This window comes from Vespa mandarinia, chromosome 9 (assembly GCF_050613455.1).
Source record: "Vespa mandarinia isolate Hongniang chromosome 9, ASM5061345v1, whole genome shotgun sequence".
Classification (NCBI taxonomy): Eukaryota; Metazoa; Arthropoda; class Insecta; order Hymenoptera; family Vespidae; genus Vespa; species Vespa mandarinia.
The window spans coordinates 2,565,001-2,589,075 of NC_140818.1; the positions used below are offsets into that span (position 1 = coordinate 2,565,001).

General features: G+C 28.6%; 1 protein-coding gene across 7 annotated transcripts in view; it reads left to right on the forward strand.

Annotated features, from left to right (window-relative positions):
- Positions 1-24,075, forward strand: part of LOC118446533 (uncharacterized) — a 36,506-nt gene that overhangs the window by 9,947 nt on the left and 2,484 nt on the right. For 3 of the 7 annotated variants that reach the window (XM_085659322.1, XM_035877296.2, XM_035877302.2), the window contains 15 exons: positions 13,157-13,370; positions 13,793-14,097; positions 15,105-15,176; positions 16,269-16,492; positions 16,714-16,811; positions 16,902-17,213; positions 17,282-17,668; positions 17,737-17,975; positions 18,080-18,360; positions 18,469-18,625; positions 18,704-18,906; positions 18,988-19,136; positions 19,209-19,520; positions 19,600-20,009; positions 20,114-21,815. In XM_085659322.1, coding sequence (XP_085515448.1) covers positions 13,260-13,370; positions 13,793-14,097; positions 15,105-15,176; positions 16,269-16,492; positions 16,714-16,811; positions 16,902-17,213; positions 17,282-17,668; positions 17,737-17,975; positions 18,080-18,360; positions 18,469-18,625; positions 18,704-18,906; positions 18,988-19,136; positions 19,209-19,520; positions 19,600-20,009; positions 20,114-20,678 — 3,825 coding nt within the window. In that variant the 5' untranslated portion in view covers positions 13,157-13,259 and the 3' untranslated portion in view covers positions 20,679-21,815. Of the gene's footprint in view, positions 1-13,156; positions 13,371-13,792; positions 14,098-15,104; positions 15,177-16,268; positions 16,493-16,713; positions 16,812-16,901; positions 17,214-17,281; positions 17,669-17,736; positions 17,976-18,079; positions 18,361-18,468; positions 18,626-18,703; positions 18,907-18,987; positions 19,137-19,208; positions 19,521-19,599; positions 20,010-20,113; positions 21,816-24,075 lie in introns of those variants that run through there. The other 4 variants (XM_035877301.2, XM_035877300.2, XM_035877298.2 and 1 more) reach the window with 3 other exon arrangements.

Genomic DNA, 24,075 nt, shown 5'->3' on the forward strand with positions numbered 1-24,075 from the left:
ATTAGATTAATTTTTTTTTTGCTATAAGTCTTGAAAAGTCTCAAAAAAGTATAATTGATTTTGAAAATCATTTGGAAACTTTAGACCCGCCCTATCTATACTTAACTATTGTAAAGTTTAGCTATAATTAAATTTACTTATTTGTAATTTTATATAGAAATGTTTCATAATCAAAATACTGACTATTGCATCAATCGTTACATTATCTATTATATGGATTTCTTTTTTATTTTGTGCAATGCTTGATATGGCGTGTGTTTGTATATGTGTATGGGATGGTTTATGCAATTTTTTTGTTATATTGAAACCATGTTCTCTCATGTTACAGGAGGGTATTCCGTAATTTTATTTTATCATGTTATATATCGAAATCGTGTTATAGGAGGGTCGCGCTTGTAATTTTCTACTTTTCTGTAAGAACACCGCGAGTACGTTCGTTCGAACGAAGATAAATGAGCGTGACGATCGAGAGCCGTAAAAGTTGGATTTGAAGTTAACTGCATAATGACTGCTCGGAACCGGAACATTAATGAAACGGGAAAGGGGGTAGGGGATATGCGAAACGAAGGAATTTGTCATGCAACGATGCAGATTTTGTCGTAAGACATAAATTGTTATGTCTTGCCGACATTTTAAAAAATCTATTAAATTCAAAACTTCTATCGAATTTTTACAAAATTAGACGATTCGTCGATGTAATTTTTACACTAATAAATTACATTTTTTTTTGCAATATCATTTTGGTTAATTTGTGTGTGTGTGTGTGTGTATGTGTATATAATATGATAAAATATTATTTATTTCTCGTAATGTAAGAATTTCTATAAATTCAAGATTGTAACAACAATTCTATTAACAACTAATTAATTTAAATGCAACTTCGTGCTTTTTTTTATCATGAAAATTTATAATCATTTTATATGTGGATGTTATAATATTATTCGAAAGGGTGGGGACTAATCCGAGAACTAAGTTTTTAAATTGGCAAAAAAGATTCCACGCCATCTTGTCTCCTGGAATATATATATATATATATATATATATATATATATATATATATATATATAATACAAGGCCGAGGCTACGATACACACGATGTTTAACGCAAGTACTGGTTGAAGATACGATCTTAAGAGAGCAGGTTGAGCTTATGTGGTACTTTTGTGCAGGTGTCCGTGCATCGTCACAGACGATATAATGGGTTTGTAACGACATAACGGAATACTATACTCGAAGAACGTGTGGTATCAAGAAAGAGAGAGAAAGAAAGATGTGGTGGAATTACGAGCATAACGACGCGCCATGCACTTTGAATGTGCAAACTGGATTCAAGTATCGTCTCTAGTATTACTGGATCCTGTTCGTTAGTCGAAATTAACATCGACGTTCATTCCAGTTCATTTTTTCCCTTCATTTTTGCTCTCTATTACATTTTCAAAAAGTTATATATCCGATCTCTTTTTTTTTTCTTTTTTCTTCTTTTTTATATATTCATCCGTAAAAAAAAAATGTTCCCTGCATATTTGTTATGTGAGAAACCAAGTTGCTCCTTTTTTTTCTTTTTCCATTCATATGTAATGTAAGAAAAATCTTGCATGTGTATATATATATATATATATATATATATATAGATGTTTTTAATGTAGAAAGAACTTTTATATGTATTATTCTGCAATGTATTATTCTTTATTTATTATTTTTTTTTTTATAGCAAACGTACAACCGAAACTTTATCATCGCATTTCAAAAGTCATTCAAATCCAAATTACAATACAAAACAACAATAACGACAAAACAGAAGTAAAAAGTTAGAAAAGTCTTCGAAGTGTGGATAAAATAGTTCTCGAATATGTAAATTTATTCTCTCAATAATGTAATCTGATCCAAAAGTCATATAGTATAAATCAGAAAATTGTCGAGGCGAATATCGTATTTTCGTCAAAAGAATATTCAGGGTATTATTTTAGACAGGAAGAGCTCCCTTTCTCTCTCTCTCTCTCTCTTTCTGTCTCTGTATTCTCCCCTTTTCTCCCTACTAACAGCACTGATCCTTTCGTAAGTGAATTGCAGGGAGAATCGATCGACGGAATAGTGTGTCCGCACTCAGACACGTACCAGTACTTATTGTATATACTTAAAAAAATAGAAAAAGAGAGAGAGGGAGAAAAAGGGGGATTGTTGTAAGAGGAAAAGGGACATAGAGATCGAAAAAAAAAAGGGACGTGAGAATTAGAGTGGAACAAAGTTTAGAAGAACATACAACACAGTAGTGTGACCTATCCTATGTACCGATGACGCACAACTTAACTTACGTCGAAAATTATGCATGCGAAAGAGGGGAGTAACGATAAACTTCGTTGAACGAAGAGTCATTATCCTTTTTATGGAACATCTTTTATATACCAGAGAGTGGTGGCCTTCTACCATAATCGAGAGCTGTGATTTATTCTCTCCCCGACTAAACGAGAATATATATCTTTGAGGTAACTGCAGGAAAATAAAAAAAATAAAAAAACTAAGAAAAAAATTATCGGTGGTTAAAATTAATACAAAAAGATTTTAATAATAGTTCCTTATACAATATAAAAAATAGGTTAAGAAAAAAATGTGTCTTTATATGTGTATTTATATATCATTTAAATATTTGTTTTTATCTATAAATACTATTATAGATATGATATACCTATAAATAGAAGTCAAAATTAATTAGGCTTATAATTTTATTATAAAATACAAATACAAATTAATCTTGTATTTTCATTATTTGAACAAAAAAAAATTAGCCTAGGAAAGTCTTGAAAAATATTTCTTAAATCATCTAGGAATTTAATAAGATATTTTATGTATTAATATACGTTTAAATAATACATATTATATATTTTTATTTATTAATTAATTTATCATATAAATGAATAATTAATATTTTTGTATAAATTTGACTCTGAACATTATTTAAATACGCCGAAAATTTAATCGACAGATTATAATCATCATAAGAGAGTTACACATGTGAATTTAATTTTACTCATGTTTACATATATACATACTTACATACATATGTATATACATAGGTATATGAAGTTTATTCGAGAGTTAAAATTTTACTTAAATTGATTAATTAATCGGTACAACATTCGGTGTAATTTCGACGATAATGACAATGTTTTGACAAGAGCGTTCTAACATGTAGATACATACATACATGCATACGTACATACATACATACATGCATACGTACATACATACATATATACATGCATACATACATACATACATACATACATACAAGATACATATATACGCAAATAAATGCCACTTGAGACGTGCTATACGTATTGCACCTGCGTGCATCATAATCCGGAACGAGACGATAAGTTTTCACTCAAGCGGAAAAACTGTACCTTTCAACCAAGTCATTCGTGACCCTTTAGCAAATCGTAAACTTTATACCAATGCATCCCATTTATTTAATGCGTTTTATTCGCCTCCTACAATCAATTTCATCTTAGAATTTTTAATTTGTTGTTATATACCAAATATATGTTTAAGAATTTTTCATATACATATATATATATTATTGTATATATTTTATTATTATATTATATATCTCATATTGATTTATAGAGAGAGAACATAATATAAAAAATGATATACACACACGCACAGATACACAAAGTTATATAATGTGAAAGTTACAATATAAGTGTAAGATTTACTCATGACATAGTAGTATTATAGTATGTTGAAAATAACTACATATGTTGATACTAACATATTAATATATGCTATTATATTATAAACAATACTACAAATTTCATACATTATATATCATGGTTCTGTCAAAATTAGGTTGTAGAGGGTTAGAAAATTAATGAAAAAAAAAAAAAAAAAAAAAAAAAAATAATCAAGAATCATAATAAGAAAATGATTTTTTTTCTTCTTCTCTATATCCAATGGTTTAACAACACTAAATGAGAAAAAAAGAGAGGAAGGGAGAGCGAGAGACGAACAGAGAAAGTGGCTGAAGACATCGGTAAGCAAGTATAGTATGAGCTTGAATAGAGAGAGGTTGGTCTTAATATACAAAGAGAACATCACATCATATCTCTCGACGCCAATGGGATATTTCCAATAACGAGTCTATTATAAACGACTAACCGAGTTTTTCGTTATCGAGCTACACATTGTGCTCGCAAGGATTCTCTCTTTCTTTTTCTTTCTCTCTCTCTCTTTCTCTCTCTCTCTCTCTCTCTCTCTCTCTCTTTCTCTTTCTCTCTCTCTTTTTTTCTCTTTGCCCTGTCGCCAACAGAAAATTACACGACGTCGTCCGTTGCAAGAACAGAATTGTCAAGTGGCGATATAACGTTGGTATCTCATGCATGCAATTGACTAATGGTTGATAAATGATAACTATAATGAAACTATAAATTGACATTACCTATCTCTCTTCTTCTCTCTTTTTCTATTTCCCTCTGTCTCTGTCTCTCTCTCTTTTTCTCTCTCTCTCTCTCTCTCTCTCTCTCTCTCTATCATATTTAAATATAAATGGCGTGTAAATCAATAACATATCTTTTAAATTTGACTTCGACCACTCCGATCAAATATGATGGAATTTTATTCAAAAAACTTTATTCTTGTGAATTAATTAAATATAAAAAAGGCACTTGTGATATTTTATATGTATATTTCACAACTGACAATTATAACAAATGACAAATATCCTATATCACATGCATATCGAGGACGCAAGGTATTTTGGTATAAAAAAAAAAAGGAGAAAAAAGAAAGGAAAGAAGAAAGAAAGAAATAAGAATAGAGAAATAGATCTCGGGATCGGAAAAGTCGGCCAAAAATGCCGCAGTGCGTGGATTTTTCTTTGTGTTGGATGTCGAAACAAAAAGAAAAAGAAAAAAAAGAAAAAGAAAAAGGAAAATACAAAAAAGCGGAAAAAAAGAGAGAAAGAAAATGGTCGGAGTTTGGATCGACATCGATATTTAGATCTTTCTTTTTCTTTTTTTTTTGTTTCTTTTTGTTTTTTGTTTTTTTGTTTCTTTTTTGTTTTTTCATTCGACCACGAGATTCACAGTAGCATTAATATTCTTTACAATGCCAAATTTGTCCGTCGTTAATCTCAGTCAAGCACAAACAGACAGTTTCTCCTTTCCCTCTCATAAGAGAGACAGAGACAGAGACAAAGACAGAGGTAGATAGATAGATAGATAGATAGATAGAAAGAGAAAGAGAAAGAGAGAGAGAGAGAGAAACGGATGGAGGTCGATGGCAGACAAACGACTTTTAACGGGCATTTTATGTACGCACATACACGCGCACACACAAAATAAATACATTTACATTCCCAATGCATTTGCTGTTACATTTACTTCTTCAACATTTTCGTATTAGTTATCATAATATTACTTATTATTAATTACTATATTATTATTTATTACTATATTATACTACAATATTATTTATTACTATACTAAAGTACAGTATTAAATACTAATACTATAGTACAGAGTATTAATTACATACGTAACGTTACTTGTACTATAGTACCAGAATATTATTTATACTATAGTGCAATTACAATACAGTTACTAATAATACGGTATTACTTATATTATAATACAGAGTGTTACTTTAATGCTATATATTGTAGAGTATTATTTACTTTATAATATAGTATTACATATACTTATACTATAGTATTACGTGTATTTATGCTACAGTACAATATTATTTATTCCATATAGTATACTTATATTAATATAGTATTAGTTGTACATAATATAGTAATATAAGACTCACAATAAATCACAATTGAATATAAGAAAACGAGATGATTTGGTAATATTGAAGAATTCTTAAAAATAAAAAATTTCTATCCTAGATTCTAGAGATATTTGCATATGTATAAATTGCATCAAATACGTTAGAAAATCGAGACATTCCAAGCAAGTAACCGATATTGGAATAATCGAATATTATTTAGAGATCCTTGAGTACCATTCGGGTGTTCCAATATTGAACCGAGTAAATATTAAAGAAAGCAAAGAAAAAAGAGGAATACACAAACACATATACATGCACATATAAAGAAAGAGAGACCGATCGATAAATTCAAAGAAATGTGCAACGAAGCGAATAATATAGAAGCCTTTGTAAAATCGAACGGATCGATGATTCTCATCTAAAATTTGTTTAACAATCTCGAATAAACCCTATATATATATATATATCTTTATCACTCTTTTTTATATTCGCACTATTTTATTTTTTGTATAATTTTTTTTCTTTATTTTATTTTTCCAAATTTTTACATCCGCATGTATCTATGTATGTATGTACTTTAGGGAAGGATAGTAAAAATATGAATATCCATACAACAGCGAAAGTATGTAGTAGATAAAGTAGACAAAGTCTTTTTAATCATAGTGCAACGTTTAATGGCGGTCTGTTAGTAATAATGGCGGCAACCCCAAACGACAAGAAGAAGACGAAGAATCATGACAAATAACTCTGTACGGTCGATTCAGGTTGCAGACTCGCCTCTGGAAAATTGTCCTCCTTTTTCTCTCTCCTCCTCCTCCTCCTCCTCCTCCTTCCTCTCCTTCATTTGTACGCTACCCTACCTCCTACTTCGTTTTTTTCTTCTTCCACTGACCTACATGATATACTTTCCCTCTTCTTCTTTTCGTCCAGCTCGATTTTAATTTTTGTGTAATTTTTATCTGTTTCATCTTTTACATATTTGTACGGTTCAGTTATGTACCAACTTAAAAAAAAAAAGAAAAAAATTTCGAGTCAGGCTTGAAATATTTTTTTTTCTTTTTATATATATATATATATATTTTTTTTTTTTTTTTTTTTTTTTTTTTTTTTTTTTTTTTTATTAAAGAGGTAACAAGAAATAGATATTTTTGCGGAATATATTTTTGGGAAATATAAGAAGTTGGGAGGTTTTTTCAGAAGGTCAAAAAGAAAAGAAAAAACTGAGTTAAGCATAGCAAATTTTTTTTTCGATTTTTTTCAGTTTCTTTTTTCGCCGACATCTTTTTGAAGGGGTCGTTAAGAGTCTTCATTAGATTTTCCATTGAAGTAGAAATTGTTTTTCTTTATTTTTATCATCCGTAACTAACCAGAGACGAAAAAAAATTTTTTCCATCTATTTTTTCTTTCTTCCACCTCCTTTATTCTCCTTTTTTTTCTTTTTAGAAAAATTGTAAATAGCTTTCATTAGATCTCCCTGGAGTAAAAATTATCTTTCTTTCCAACATCCATGGTTAAATAGAGATACAGAAATACAATTTTTTTTTCTTTTTGTTTCAAGCATTAAAATTTCTTTTTTTTTTTTTTTAATATATATATATATATTTATATAATATAAATTTATATTATTTATACGAATAAACGAATTTGTTTTGTTGGCAAAAAAAAAAAGAAAAGAAAAGAGAGAGATCGAGTATATGTGTTCTGATGTTGTGTACGTGTTGTGTATATACGTTTCGTGAAATGACATTCACTACGTGCGAAATGAAATGTTACAAGCTAAAGAATCCGCCTGAATGTATACAATTGCACGTACATGTGTATTTACACATATGTGCATGCATACATGTAGGTACTTACCAGTGATACGTTCTTTTGAAGAAATCTATATTTCTCTCGTTGTGTGATATATAATTGTTTATATATACCTAAAGGAATCGAGTTTACACAAAATAAACATATATATATATACATATATATATACGTTTTTATGTATACTGTATGTATATAAAGTACATAAGCTTTCTGTTCGAGCAATTGTCCGCCTTTCAAATCTGCCTCTCAACGAAGCAACGCATTAAAAAAAATGTTTGGAGGATAACGTGAGATTGATTTTCCCTTTCTAGAAATAAATACGTTAGCTATCAGTTGTCATCGAATAACATTAACATTGTGGTTAAGATTCCACTATATTAAAATTATGTTTATTATTAAAATAATCTATATATAATTAAAATAATTTAAGTCTGTTTTAAATATTTATTATATCAATTCAATTTATTATTATTATTATTATTATTATTATTATTATTATTATTATTATTATTGTTATTGTTAATTATATATAATCCATATTTAAAACAAAAAAATGATATTAACATTGAAACATTTTGTTTTGATTTTTATTACATCGTCGAACAAGGCCGCCATTGTAGTTAAGATTTAATTATGTTAATCGTAATGTCGACTATTAAAATAATTTGACATAAATAACATAATAATTAATGCTTTTACATAAAGGATTTATTATTAATTAGTATCATTATTGTTATTAATGATGTCATTGACATTTTACTTTGATTATTATCTCGGAACAAATCTAATATAGGATTATATAAATTATTCATATATACTTATCACGTTTATATATATATATATATATATACATATATATATATTTACCGATAGCATCACCATTAACATAGAAAATATATATATATATATTCTTGTTATTATTATCATTATTATCGTTATTATCACAATCACATGACTCGCTGAACGTGAACGCAATAAGTTTAATATTTTAGCGAATAAATTTCATTCGTGACCGTAGACGGAAATAATTACGAAGGTAGCGGTAAAGTGGATGTGCGATGTTAAAATGGTGGATGAGAAGATCCTTCGAATGTTCTTTCTTTCTCTCTCTCTCTCTCTCTCTCTCTCTCTCTCTCTCTCTCTCTCTCTCTCTCTCTCTTTCTCTCTCTCTGTCTTTCTCGAGTATTCTACAGTAAAGGCGTATCATTAGCTGTGGCGTGTTTTATAGACGTGAATTCATGAATGGCCTCCGTTCATTACTTCAACGATTTCTACAGAGAAAGATAGATAGAGAGAGAGAGGCTGCATAATGCGTTGGCGTCTCGTTTTAATGTTCGATTCTTATTATAATCGACAAAATTAAGCTATTACTAACATTGTCAAATGAAAGCAACCTTCAGAAAGAGAATCATATTTTCTAAACGACCATGTTTCATTTAAGAAGCATATACATACACAAGTAAATATTTGTTTGTTATTATGATTTTGTTCTTTTTATTAGATTCAAATAAGGTTAAAAATATTATTAGCCTCTTGTAAATATATCTGAAAATTAAAAAATAAGATCTTAATAAATAGTTTTTAAAAAACTATCGTATCAGCGACCATTCTGAATTTGAGAATCATATTTGTTTGTAATAGAAATTATTAACTAATTCGAAAGAATGTTAACAAATTTATCAACCTTTTGTATAAATTTATAGAGGTACAAATTAGAAGGAAAAGATTTTAATAATTAATTTAAAAAAGAAAGCGATCATATTAACGGCCATGTTGAATTTAAGAACCATATTTGTCTTTAATTATATTTTGTTATATTAAATTTTATTATATTAGAAAAAAGGTTAAAAAATTGTATTGTATTGTATAAAATCATAGATCTAAGAATTAAGGAAAATGATCCTGATAATTAGTTCTGAATCAGTTTTAAGTCAGTAAATAACTTTGCACACACACACACACTTAGTTAATTATCGACCAAGAATAAAGGACTCTATAACAATCTTAAAAGTGCATTGCAAAATTATGAAGTTTGTGTGTATTTCTCTCCCATTTGGTTTAAAGTGTAGGCTTTTCTCTACATTTAATTTTACAATACGCATGCAATTTACAATTTATACATACACATATACATATATATATATATATGTATGTATATATATATATATTTTATATAGAGTTCATTTCTTCTCCAATAGAATGTGTTTAAAGTAAGCGAAGCTTGCAAGCTTTGAACTGGGTCAAAAGTCGACGCGTGACTACTTGCCAACCTACTTGGGAATGGGTTGTTCGAACTGACTCGTAAATATTCTCATACGTGTACACACGCGTCTTGTCTGTGATAAAAATATAGGTACTTTCTCTCTCTCTCTCTCTCTCTCTCTCTCTCTCTCTCTCTCTCTCTCTCTCTCTCTCTCTCTCTCTTTCTTTCTTTTTCTCTCCCTTTTTCTCTCTCTTTTTCTCTGTTTCTTGCTCAAAGTATTTATGTCTGTATTTAGTCTGTAACAATTTTTATCTCTTTGTAACTTAGTTCAATTGTGAGACAATTTCTAAGTTATTACCTTTTTTTAATTAATTATCTCTCTCTTTCTTTTTTTTCTCTCTCTTTCTCTTTCTTTTTCTCTTCCGATGATTCAACGGGGTCGACGATCCGTTAGGAGCTTCGACGAATCACCATACACCGGCGTTGTGTACGATGATAGCGGCTAATTTCCTTTGGAAGGATGAATAATTCATTTCCGTTTGGTCGTATCAACAAGGGATTCTTCGTGAAATCGACTATTCACTTTTATGTAGTTATCTTCGTATCGTTACGAATATAACAGTTTATTGGGAATAAGTACAATATACTGTACAAAGAGAAGATATTGATAATAATTTTATTGATTCTCCTTTTATTTATTTGGATTTTATATTATTTTTAATTGTGGTAAAATTTATTATATACACAAGTATTATGTAACAAGTATACAATGATACGAAAAAAAAGAAATACAAATAAATAATAAAATAATGTAATAATATAATCAATATTAATTAATAAAAAGAATAATATAAGATATTATATTATTTTAAAATATAATATTATTTATAATATATTCATGATATTATAATACATATTACATAATTGATATCAATTTTATCAACAATAATATTATATTATTGTATTATCAACAACATTTTTTTAATTACAAGTTATATTACTTTTAATTGTAGTAAATTAGTTAATTAATTTAATCGTGATGCTTATAGTATATACGATTATATAGTACTAATATTATGTACGTTGTAAAAATAATTTCTTTTTAGAGAATTCTTTCTCCTGTTTTTTTCGAGATACAAATATGTACTTCATAATAGATTTTGTACTTCAATATATATAGATATTACTTATATACTCATAATAGATATGTACTTCATAATAGATAAAAGAAATATCGTCCGCCATTAAGATTTTTACTTCGGTTCAGAGCGTGGCCCACATTAAAAGTGAGATCAAACTGAGGCCCGAGTTGGTACTTTGCCAGAATAGAATATTGTTTCTTATAAGAATAAAAGAGCATCCCGCATTCTCTCGACACAAGAGAATAGAAAAAAAAAGCAGCGTTAAAAAAGATTCTCCTACTTTTTCATAATAAGGGTGTATATAATAAATATTGTGTACGTAGGCGGATTTTTTTCAAACAAATAATAAATTGTCATTGGTCCTACAAAGACTGGAAGATTTATTAATTAAAACGTTAATTATTTGATATATATATCTTTTTTGTACCATTATTATCAATATAATAGTTGTTTCAAATTCAAATTACTTTGGTCATTTTACTATAAATATGAGATTAAATATCTACCATTTTGTGAGTTAATATCTACTAAATATCTACCAAATGATTCGAAATTATTTTAAAATTCTTATCGTAAAATTTTATCAAATCTATTCATGTTTGCTTAAAATCAACGCATACACACATATACTTATACGCAAATGTATATATTAAAAAAAAAATGTTATAAGATAAATATTTATAAATTGTATCTTATATTCATAATGTATTACACAAACTGTGTAAGATGCATTTAAATTTTGAACATGTAATTGGCAGCATACATTTTTATGGAAAGTTATAGTCAGAGATTCTTTAGAAAGAGGACACATGCAAGTAGAACACGTTTAATAGAAGAAAAAGAACTTCAAAGGGGGATTTTAACAAAATTTCGTAGAATTCTCAAAGCGTTAAATTTGATGTGTTGAATTTCTGTGTGCAATCGACCCATTTTCTAAAAGCGTGTCTCGTAGAACGTTATTCGGAGCTTTGCTCTTTGCAAAATATTTATAGCCTCTTTCCAATACATAAGCAAAAGGAGGTTCGAACTTTTAAATAACGCGCCCTCTTTCTAATCTAATTGTGTACATGTCTGTCCTGCTGCTGTGTGTGTATTCTTGTAAAAAGTATTTACACGTCATAATTGGTGAACCAAATCGTAGGGTTGTGTCGCTACTCGTTCGGAACTGTCTTGAAAAGTCAAGAAAGACAAATAAAGAGAAGCGTCAAGTGGAATGTACAGAATGTTAATCGTTTAATGGGGTATAATCGGTTAATGGGGGACCCTTGCATTCAGTAGAACCCACCATACGTGACGGATGTATAAGACCACCGACTCTAATGCTTCTATATTTATTTTTATCCAACAAAGAAGATTATATCCTCTTTATCTCTCTCTCAAAGACTTTCTTCTTGTATTTATTTTTTTCTTTGTGAAGTACATTTTCTTTTCTTTTTTTTTTTTTTATAGGATGAAATATAAATGCATTTTTATGGTTTCACTTTTTAATTTTTATCCGAAATTTTGTACATACGTAAATACACATACACATATTATGTAAAAATATTTTTAAAATGTAATCGGGCGTTTATTTTTGTTTTATCTTTTATTTATTTATCTTTTTTTTTTAATACCTGCTTATAAATATTTTTTCAGATTGAATTTCTTTTTTGTGTTACTGCTACGTAATTTAATATTGTTGATTTAAAACATATGCATGTAAAATAAAATATAAAATACATGTGTATAAGTATATATATATATAATCTTATAATAACATTTTCATTAATGCGAACAAAAAAACAGACTATAAATAAATAATTTATTCTTCATTCTTCTTTATTCTTCTTTTGCGCGTAACGAACCGATAAACATGTTGCGTGAGTGCGTGTGTGCATTCTGGGTGCGGTTCATCCTAGTCCAACTAATCGATTTTCTTTTCAATGTATTGTCAAATTAAACAGGAACGAAAATATTACGTATACGATAGTAATGTTATCGTTTAAATTTGTTAACAATTAAATTATCAAAATTTTTATTATATATATATATATATAAAATAATGAAACGATTGCGTATGCCGAGTTGCATACTTATACGAAATTCAAAATGGCGCATTCATGAGCCGCCATCTTGGCGAACGTTCAGCCTTCGAATTTCTTAAATAGGGAACAAACTTTTTTCTTCTTTTCCTTCTTCTTGTTCTTCTACTTATCTACGATATACTTTTATGCTTAACTTACAGCCTGGTATGATAAATGGTGGCGACCAGCAGCATGGTGTATGAGGAGATAGTTGGAATAAGGGGCAGCTGACCTCAGCCGCCGCGCACGCTCTTTACGCGCGAGATGCCCCACAATCTGAACTCGGCTTCCGCCAACTCCGCCAACACGGGACCGAATCATCAGGCTTATCCTCACCAGCCTTATCATCGAAATGGGGATGGACTTCAGCCAGAGGTAATCCTTATCTTTCCATCGACATAATTACATGTTTTCTATATTTTTATTTTGATTTTATTTATTTCTTCTAGTAAATATTGTTTATTGTATATAGATAATTATTTTGTAAACGTATAAAAAAATATTAATTAAAAAAGCAAACTAAAAAGCAAACGCCCATGTTTTTTTTTTCTTAATTTATAAAATAAATTAATAAAATAAATATCTAAAATAAATACTAATAATATCTATAAAATAAATATTATATAATTTATTTTATCTATAAAGTAAATATCATATCGCCAAGTAATTATTTTGTGAAGGGATGGAAAAAGCATTGGTTATAAAAAATATATGTATTTTTTTTTTTTTTAAATAATTATTATTATTAATGGTGATTACGTTATAAAGGATTAAATATAATGATTGCTAATTTATAGAAAGAACCGGTTGAATTCGATACGTCGCATCTACGTGGTGCACCTGCCGAAGTGGAGGCATTGGTACACAATATCAAAGACGTTGCACAACAATTTCTTTATCATTGGAAAACATTTCCCATTGTCTTGCCACCTCCACTTTCGACGGGTACGGAAGGCGAGGACACACTCGCACGAAAGAAACATCACTTGAGGGATCTTTTCGTAGCACCAAGTTTCGACGAATTGGATGCAGTTGCAGTTGATAGCAAAGGAGAACCCCGAAGGCTCACTAATAAACAATTAGAAAGCATCAGAGAAAGAGGGTAGGTCATTAGAATATAAGAAGTCTCATTCTTTCTCAAACCACATTTTCTTATTATTATTTTTAATTTATTTATTCTCTCTTTCTTTATTTCTCTCTCTCTTTCTTTCTCTCTCTCTCTCTCTCTCTCTCTCCCTTTCTCTCTCTCCCTTTCTCTCTCTCTCTCTCTCTCTCTCTCTCCCTTTCTCTCTCTCTCTCTCTCTCTCTCTCTCTCTCTCTCTCTCTCTCTCTCTCTCTCTCTCTCTCTCTCTCTCTCTCTCTCTCTCTCTCTCTCTCTCTCACTTACTCACTCACTCACTCATTCCTTTTTTTCAATCAGTAGTTTTATGGGCACCGAACTTAGGTTCAAATTTAGATATAAGATTATTCTTGCTAGTTTATATATTATTAGTGATCTCCGTAAAACGTATTCTCATTGACCGGAAGACAATAGTATTTTCACATTGAACATGAATATTACATTTGTTATTACACAGGTAGCTAACTACAATATGTAAGTATTTTAAAGAACACGAAGTAATGTGTGTAACAATTAGGCACTGTATTATTAATAATGTAGACTTAGCAGTAAGTAAGATATTTATGTGATATTAGAATGCAGTTTTTGTTTGTAGGCATGAAGTGTGAAAATTTACTTTTTTATTCATTTTTTTTCTTTCTTTAAAATTTAATCAATTTTTATTTGATAAATATTTATAATATATACTTGGGGAGGATTTGAAACCTGAGTCTTTTGGATAGCAGTTTTTAACTCTTTCCAACTATTCTAATGACCCATCTTTCTCATATGTACTTACATTGAATATACAAATATTTGCAAGCCAATATATATATATATACATAGAGAGAGAATTTTATTATGATTTTTTAAACGAAAAAAAAAAAAATTAAGAATTTTTAATTTATGAAAACTCCTCTCGTGTGTGAAGAGAAATATTAGATGATAGGATTTTTAATTCATTTTAATATTTTCATCTCTCATATACGTTTTAACGTATTTTTGTAAAGCTTGCACAAGGATAAATACGGAAAGCCGAAGAAGCTGAATGCCACTCAGTTGGAGAGCATTCGAAAATGCGGGTATGTCACCCATAAGTGAAAATTAAATACTAAAATGTCTATTGATTAAGTAATAATCGATCTGAAACTGAGACAAAGAGCTTAAGATAATTATATTCACTACAAAACCTGTCGTTTCGTATTTTATATTATTCTCTCTGCCGGTCGATCTATTTATTTTAGAGAAATTATTCAATTAATAAACTCTCTTAGATGCTCTACTTGTCAGTTTCAGTGTTTTATCTGTCTATTCTTACAATTTACTCAAACACAAACTTTTCCTTAAGATTTATTCAATTAAAGAAATTTAAAATTTATTTAAAAAAAAAGCACAAATTTTCCCAAAGTTTCAATGATACACTGCTACGTATATACCTTAACTATAGCAATTAATATGTCATTTTTACTTGCACTTCAAGTCACGAAAGTAAAGGTTTCACCTGTTAAAAAAAAAATTGCAATCAAACACATGTAATTGATATAGTATCTAACAAATATCTATTGCATCTCTTTAGCATGTTTTACTCACATTGTACATACATATATTTATATATATATATATATGTGTATGTATATATATATATATATATATATATATATATATATAATATATATAATACCTAAAAAATTTCACTGTAAAACATTGCAATGTGGTGTGGGTTTATCTTATATACTTTAGGATTGCTTGTAAAAATAGAAAAGAACATAAAACTTAATCGTTAGTTTCTTCATATTACAATGTCATAGGCAGAATTATATGAGTTAAGTGTATTTAGTTTTGTTTTTCAAATCATAAAAAAAATCATTTCATATATTAATTAGCACAACAGATCTTTATAAAAAGATCGAAAGTTTTTAATTAAACAAAAATAAATCGTCTTAGAAGAGTATTTCTATATTAAAAAAAAGATTTCCGTTTTTGTGTGTTGTAAACATTTAATGATATAGTTAATTGTGTAGAATTTTTTAAATATTTGTCTTCAACTTTTTTTTCTTCTATTTCTTCTTCTATTATAAACGTCAAAAATTATATTTGCACATTTGCACATAGACATATACATATACACAAGTTACGTATCTTAATATCTATATTATGTATTATTATTTATACAGGGAATTTGAAGTGGATTCAATCAATTTTGCTGGCCAGATACATCGATGGCGATTAAGTGCTCTTCTTCAACGTGGAAGAGACAGAAGGCGCGAAGCATTACTCAGAGATCTTGCCTTAGCTACTAGATTTCTTGTAGTAACAGCAAAAGCTAGATTAATATCCCATTGCTTCAGTGTTTCGCAATCTTTTAAAGCATTCTTAACAGGATTTTTACGTCTTCTCGGTAAGACATATATATATATTGATTGATTGATTGATTGATTAATTGATTGATTGATTGATTGATTGATTCATTGATTCATTGATTTATATATTTATTTATTTATTTATTTATTTATTTATTAAATAATAATTATTTATAACTTTTATATATATATTTAAAAAATTATTTATAATTTGTTTAATTATATTTATTATTCCGATTTATTATTGCAATTTTTATAGATATAATAATAGGTGTGCCATCTCTGCAAGCACACAATTTAGATGCCAAAATTAGAGAAGAACGTTGTCGATATTTAGTCGCAGAATTAGTATGCAGAGTAAGTAAAGTTTTTTTCGTTACATATATAATATATATATATATATTGTATCATTAAAATATATCATTCATTATATCTTTTAATATACAGCCGGAGTATGAAGATTCATTGGAACTACTTTGTGGATTTGTGAGGAAGCAACTGCGCCGAGCAACAATGGAAAAATTCGAGGTGGAACGTGAATCATCTCAGTTATTACCTGTTCCAATTCCTTTTGTGTTTGGTACACCTGGTGGAGCTGCAGTTGACCTGAGATTATTTAGCAGAGACATTATCAGAAAGGCTTTACCAATACTAGTCTCGATTTTAGAGAGAGAAACTCGTGGCTGGTTTCTTCATTTTAGGGAAAGACTGATATCAGAATTAAGAGCACAGAAAAAGCCAGACGAGGAAATAGAAAGAGTATGTATAGTTCTATTTATTGTTTTCATATCATCCCTTTCACTAAGAACATTTTTTTTTTCTTTTAGGAAGTTAATGAAGCGGTAATGAGGGAATATTTACAAAGAGTATATACCAACATCTTGTCGCATCCGGATATACTTGGACTCGGTGAAGGTATTGCACAACTTCTAGTTCAACAAGCGCAATCGGTTGTATTGATGCACAGAGCGATTGAAAATGTACAACGAAAGTTGTTGCAAACGAAGGAGTCTTTAAGACGTCGTATTGAACTAGAACATCCGGTTTTATCACGAATACAACCATGGATGCGAGATCGTATGAGAGAAGCTGAAGACAATTTTATAGAGGAATGCGAATGGTGTGCGCACGAAGAAGGTCTTACATTGTGCAGTCATCAAAATTTACAACAAACTTGTTACTTTCTCAATCGTGATTTAGTTTTTATGAAAGAGGTACCAAAACTTAATTTTTTTTTTTTTTTTATACAATTTCAATATAATAATTTTACAATTGGTTTTAGAGAGAACCAGTTTTATTAAAAGAATTACGCAAAGTTAAGACACCAACAAGGAGCTTCCAATGGCCGACACAAATATGGCTTCCAAAAAATTGGATAATAAGACGAAATTTTCAAGGTCAATCTGAAATCATTCCAACAGTATTAAGCAATACACCAACATCCATTACAACACCACGCGCAGATCCAAGTCAACCTGTTTTCTTAGTTGAAAGAGAAATTGTACGTACAACGACAACTAGGTAAGTCTCGAAAAAAAAAGAAAGAAACGTGACATGTTTGTATAGTTAAGAATTATAAAATATGCATTAGATTTCATTAATCCACATTATTACCTTACACGAAGGTGGCCAATGTGGCGTTGGATAAATTACATAGCAAGAACATGGTGTTGGACTTGGAATGCGATGTTTCTCTTGGGAGTAGCAGTTCCATGGTACAGTCCAGTATCTATCCGTGCTTTGTTACTTGTGCAACCTTTTACTCCTGATTTAGAATTAAGCCAAGTTAATGGAACATTATTTCCACGAAAATCTTCACAAATGCCTACTCTCTGTTCTCGATTAGTAGCACTGTGGAGGCATATCAGTAAAAGTCGAACTCATTTTGAAACAGAACCTGATACAGGTAAATATTTTTATTGTATATATTAATCTTTTATAATTTATTGAGAATTATTTTGTAACGATTCTTCCTTCTTTTTCTTCTTTTTTTTTTCTTTTTTTATTGTTACAGGATTTATTGGCAAGGGAATGACAAGACATTTAAATAGGCTATGGAATTATGGTGCCAAAGGCCTTTTAGGAACGCTTGTTATATTATTTGTTTTTCCTGTCGTATGTATACTTGCAAGTTTTGGATCTCTGCTTATTGCACTCACTGCAATTATGTGGTTAGTTAATTCCCATCATTTAATTGTTTTTATTGTACAATTATTTTAAAAATTGTTACAATTGTTTTTTTTTTTTAGGATGCCTTTAATTACTTTAACGTTACATGCTTTCATGGCACTTATAATGGATTTAGATAGTCCAGAACCAAGTCGCAATCGCTATTTAGTTGTAATGGAAGCATTGGTTTGGAATATTGGTATACAAGGATGTTTACAACCAATAGCAGCTTTAATTGTAGCTCTCTTTGTATGCCCTATTATTTCTTTTGTGATACTTACTGGTAAGAAATATACTTTTTTCAAAGAAATAAATGTTAAATGAAAACTTCGATATTTATTTTTAATTTAATGTGTTTTTATAGTTGCTGTAATACGTTATTGCATTAGAGTAGTATGGGATACAGCCATGTTTCATTTGGTAATCAAAAATAGAGGACGAATTCCTGCTAGTGACAGTTTTGTAGTCAAAAGAATAGCAGGACCGGGATTAGCATCGGATTATTATTATCAAGTAAGAAAATAATATCAAAGAGTTAAAAAGAAAATTAATGGACCGTTCAAATAATTTTTATATATTTCTCAGATAAGACCTGAACAAGCATTGGCCGCGTTTGAAGCTAAATTAGAGCTGGATGAATTATTAGCTTTTCAACAAGAAACGGAGAGATTAATAACTCAACCGCAAAGAGATTTTAGCCAGTTCGTAGAAGCTTGCTTTGGCCCTTTTGCAGCTGGTCTTGCAAAAATAAGAGATCCGTACAAGTCGCTTGAGAAAGAAGCTAGAGATCTTATCGCTGTTCTGCATGAAAAATTAGAACGACGAAGGAAAAACTTACAAACTGGACTCGGTGTGGCCGTAAGAAGCAAGATAAAACTTACAACATTTGATTTGAAGGTGCCTTATATTTTGATATTATTATAAAATATTATTATAACACTTGTGACTGATGATTTGACCATTAATAATAATATAGGTAGTTATACAACAAGGTGCACTGATGTTAGAAAGACTTTATCCATTACACGTTTTTGCCCGTCTACCGGGAAACGAAGAGGACTTTTGGGAAAATAAAGGATTGGGTGTTGGTGATTGGGCAGGTTTAGCAGGGCTTATGTACGCCGATATATTTAGTTTGGATTTTCTTCAACCCCTCGATGACTCAGATACAAAATTCAGATTAGAACCACATCCGGGTGTTGATTTGTCACGATACACAGATATGGTTCATAGTACAGAGTTAGGTGGTATTAACGGGCCTGATTTATTGGGTGCAGTGTATGCACCACGTGGAAATATCCAAGTACATAGCCCGTATCTGGAAGTTTCAGCATTTAATCCACGAGCTAAGCAAGCCAGTAATAGCAAGAAATCTGATAAACGATGGTATGATACACTAAAATGTTATAATGATAGCTATATAATACACAATGGAAAGAGAAATGAAGAAAGTATATATATAAAAAAAATTTTCATTTTTTTTTTTTTAGCGACACTAACGGTTTATTAACATCTACTAAAGTAAGAAGGCGTACAGTTTCAGCAAATGGTAGTGTAGATGGACGATGGCAACCATGGAAACGTCAGCTTCGACCATATAGTGCTGAAAAATTAGTAATTCCACTTCCTATTCCACATCCGGCACATATAGCTATTACCATTCATAATCGTGATTCTGAAGATCCAATTCCATTAGATTCAGAGCTCTGTCAAAATATTTTACGAGCTATTGAAGAATCACCGGGTGAAATGGCTACGGAATGTGTAAGCCGTTACAGAGGTGGAGGAGATTCTAGTTTTGATTCCGTTGCATCACAATCTTCTGTCTCTATTGAGACAGGTTTGGATAAAGACAATGATGAAACTCAAGAGACTGCAAATAACGATAAGGAGGGTGAAAATTATCATTGGACTCTTTCAAATTGGGGTGGCGGTGTGACAAGAAGAAGAAATAATTCTGGATCCATTAAAGTTGATTTAGCTTCCCCAGAAGATGTTACTTTGGATACGGACACAACCAGAGTAATGTTTAGTACATATGGAACAACTGTGTAACGTACATCTCTTAATTGTATCAGGTAATGTATTTGCGACTTAAAAACTTTTCATTCTTTAAAAAACTAGGGAGATGTGAATTTTAAATTTATCAATTTTGCCTAATATTTCTGTAGATTATATCAATGACAAGCAAAATAATTAGAATGACTGTTGATCTGCCACCATAACTCTAGAAATCAATTTTATTATGAGTTTTCTTCACATATTCTTATTCTGACTACGAATATAATATATATATATATATATTAAAAAATGATTTATGAGTATGCACGAACAATATACACGATTATGACAACTTCTCAATAAAATTCAATGCATTGATTAATAACATGATAAAAATCAAATAAAAGCAAAGTGTTAGTGACAACTTGATGGTAATGATATATTTAAATTATATAATTATCAATGGTTAGCCTATATAAAACAATATAAACACCAATCAACAATATAAGAATATTTCTGCACCATATTATCTTCTTCAATTTTTTTTCTTCATTACTATTTACTTTTCTGTATATTTATTTCGACAAGTAATTGTTGAAAAATAATTGATAACATTAAAGCTTATATGCTATAATGTATTCTCTATGCCTAATAATACATTCTAAACGTATATAAAAATGTATTATAGCATATTTAATGATTTTATAGAATATCTTTATATAATAGTGTATCTTTATCTTATCTTCAAGTTAAACATTTCTAATAGTCAGCAGAGTGGTAGATATTTAAACCTCATTGCAAAGTCTGGGATGCCATTATAGATTTGTAATAATAACAAACACAAGTAGTGAACAAAATAAAAAAAAAATGTTCACACCGTTCGAATATGTTAAATTGAATTATCAATGAAAATTTAACTTGAAATTATATTTAGAAAAAATAACTCTCTCGTATTTACATATTGTATATAGATAGACAATTGTATAAATGAACTCGTTAACGTACATAGTTCACCATATGTATTTCCTTGTTATTTACTCTATATTAGAATGAATTCTATTAAATATGTGAAAGTGTGCTCTTATGAACATAATATACTTACTTTTAGTAGTTGTTCTATTGATTTTGACATAATCTCACTTTATAAGCCATTCCATTAAACTTGCTTATTCTCAAAAAATATATAAAAGTAATGATTCTATATATATATATATATATATATATATATATATATATATATATTCTATATATATATATATATATATATATATTTGTATACACTATGTACTTATGAATGGAATTTTTTAAAATGTCAACAATTTATCAACTATTGTCATTTTATCGATAAAATTTTTTATTGATGCCTCTCTTTGATTGAATTTTCGTTTAAAATACATTAAAAAAAAAGTCTATTAAAAATATTGCTAATTATTACAAAATCAACAGGCAAATAAAATAAGTATTCACTTTATTAATATATAACATTACATAAGCTGTGTTTATCGAGCTATTGAAATCACAGTATTTTTAAGTAGATCAAAAAATAAAATAAATCTTGGTTAAAAAGAATAAATAAATAAATAAAATAAAGGACAAAAGAAAAAAGGTGAGCATGAAATAAATAATTACCAGAATGTAAAATTTCTAGATAAATATGCTGCCCATTTGAAAATATAAAGTGTATACAAGTTTGAAATTCTTTGAACAATATGTTATTAATATTTGTAAAAGAATAGACAAATTTTGAATATTAATACATGAAAAAAAATTATATTATACAAACAGAGCCTTAAAATAATTTCTCATCAATTCAGTTTTCTATTATGTTTAATCCAACTTACTCTTGATATTAAAAAGATACAAAAAAAAAGAAAAATACGTTTAGCTAATATAATTTAGATATAAAATTTGATTGTCCTATTCTGAATGTAAGGTCATGAGAGATCTTTAAATATAAATATTAAAAATATGAAATCATTAATAATTACCATATAACTGCCTTTTTGGAAGTCTTATTTGTTACAAAACTACAAATAGTTTTAGATTTTTCATTAAGAAAATTCTACTTATATGAAATAAATAATTCACGAAAAGTATTCCTTAATAATCCATCCAAAACTAAAAAAATTTAATGAATTATTATCACGCGTTGATTTTAGTAATATCAATGTTTATTATCAATGTGCTATAAAATACAAAATGATGCTCGAAGAGATTGCGGTTGCTAGTTTTAATCGAAATAATTTATTATACTTTTTTTTCTGAGATGAATATTTTGTTTTAAACTGTTATTTCGATATCTCTTCATAATTTATTTCAAAATATTTATTTTATCGTAATATATAATTATGCAAATTTCTTTAGAATAATAAATTGATTGAAAAATTGTCCAAATATATTTTATCTTGATCTTTCATTATTTTTATATATACCATTTTGTATGAAAATTAATTTAACGAAACTAGATACTAAGATCTTATTCGGTATCGTAAATATTGATATCTGTACAGTTGCTTAATGTCATTATGCATTCATTCAGATATGTGCTTGATATCAATATAATTTTGAAAGTATTATGTACAAAAAAAGATTTACTAAAATCAGATAAAAAAAAATTGTTTACAATATATTAAAAATAATAGCTCGATGGAATACAGATACTAATATCAATATACATGCAATGATAAAATGCCAATAATTTTTTATTTAACATTGAATAGTCTTTCTGATTAAATTGCATTTAATATAGATGTGTCCAAACACTTTGCACGAATAGAATTTTACTGCATAAGTCCAAATACTCCTTGAATGATATTATAGAATAAATTTCATGTATAAATACATAAATATCAAATTGTGATGCGTGCATAATATTGTATACTCTGTAGAAGTTTTCAAACTGGTAATAGAAATATAATAGAAATGACTTTAGTGCTAAATGTAAGACAACAAATTTATTCTTCAATATCATCTTACCTTTGGTAAGAAGTTAATCAGCTTACAAATTTTATTATCAAATTTATTTGATACTTGCATACACAATTTTTATTTTTCATTTCTTATGACATTAGTATGCAAGTAAGTGCAAAATAAAACAACCATTACCATTCTGTCGTGCTAATGCAATGCAGAATCCATGAACATATTAATGAAAATAATATAAGCAAGAAAGCTGTAGAAAATGATGATTCAAATGGATTGTACGTACTCAGCAGATTGTAGTGGATTGTAGCAAATTAATCAAACTCCAAATAAGTGAAACAAATATGCATTATTTTCTTATATCTTAAAAAAATGTTGTATCCTAATCTGATAAATCTTTATTATTTTATATATATTTATTTTTAGTTCTTTATATTATATAAATAAAATTATAGAAAAAATGCTTTTACAGTTGAAATGACATTAATAATAAATGATAAAGATGAAGAATGTATATCAATTAATATAC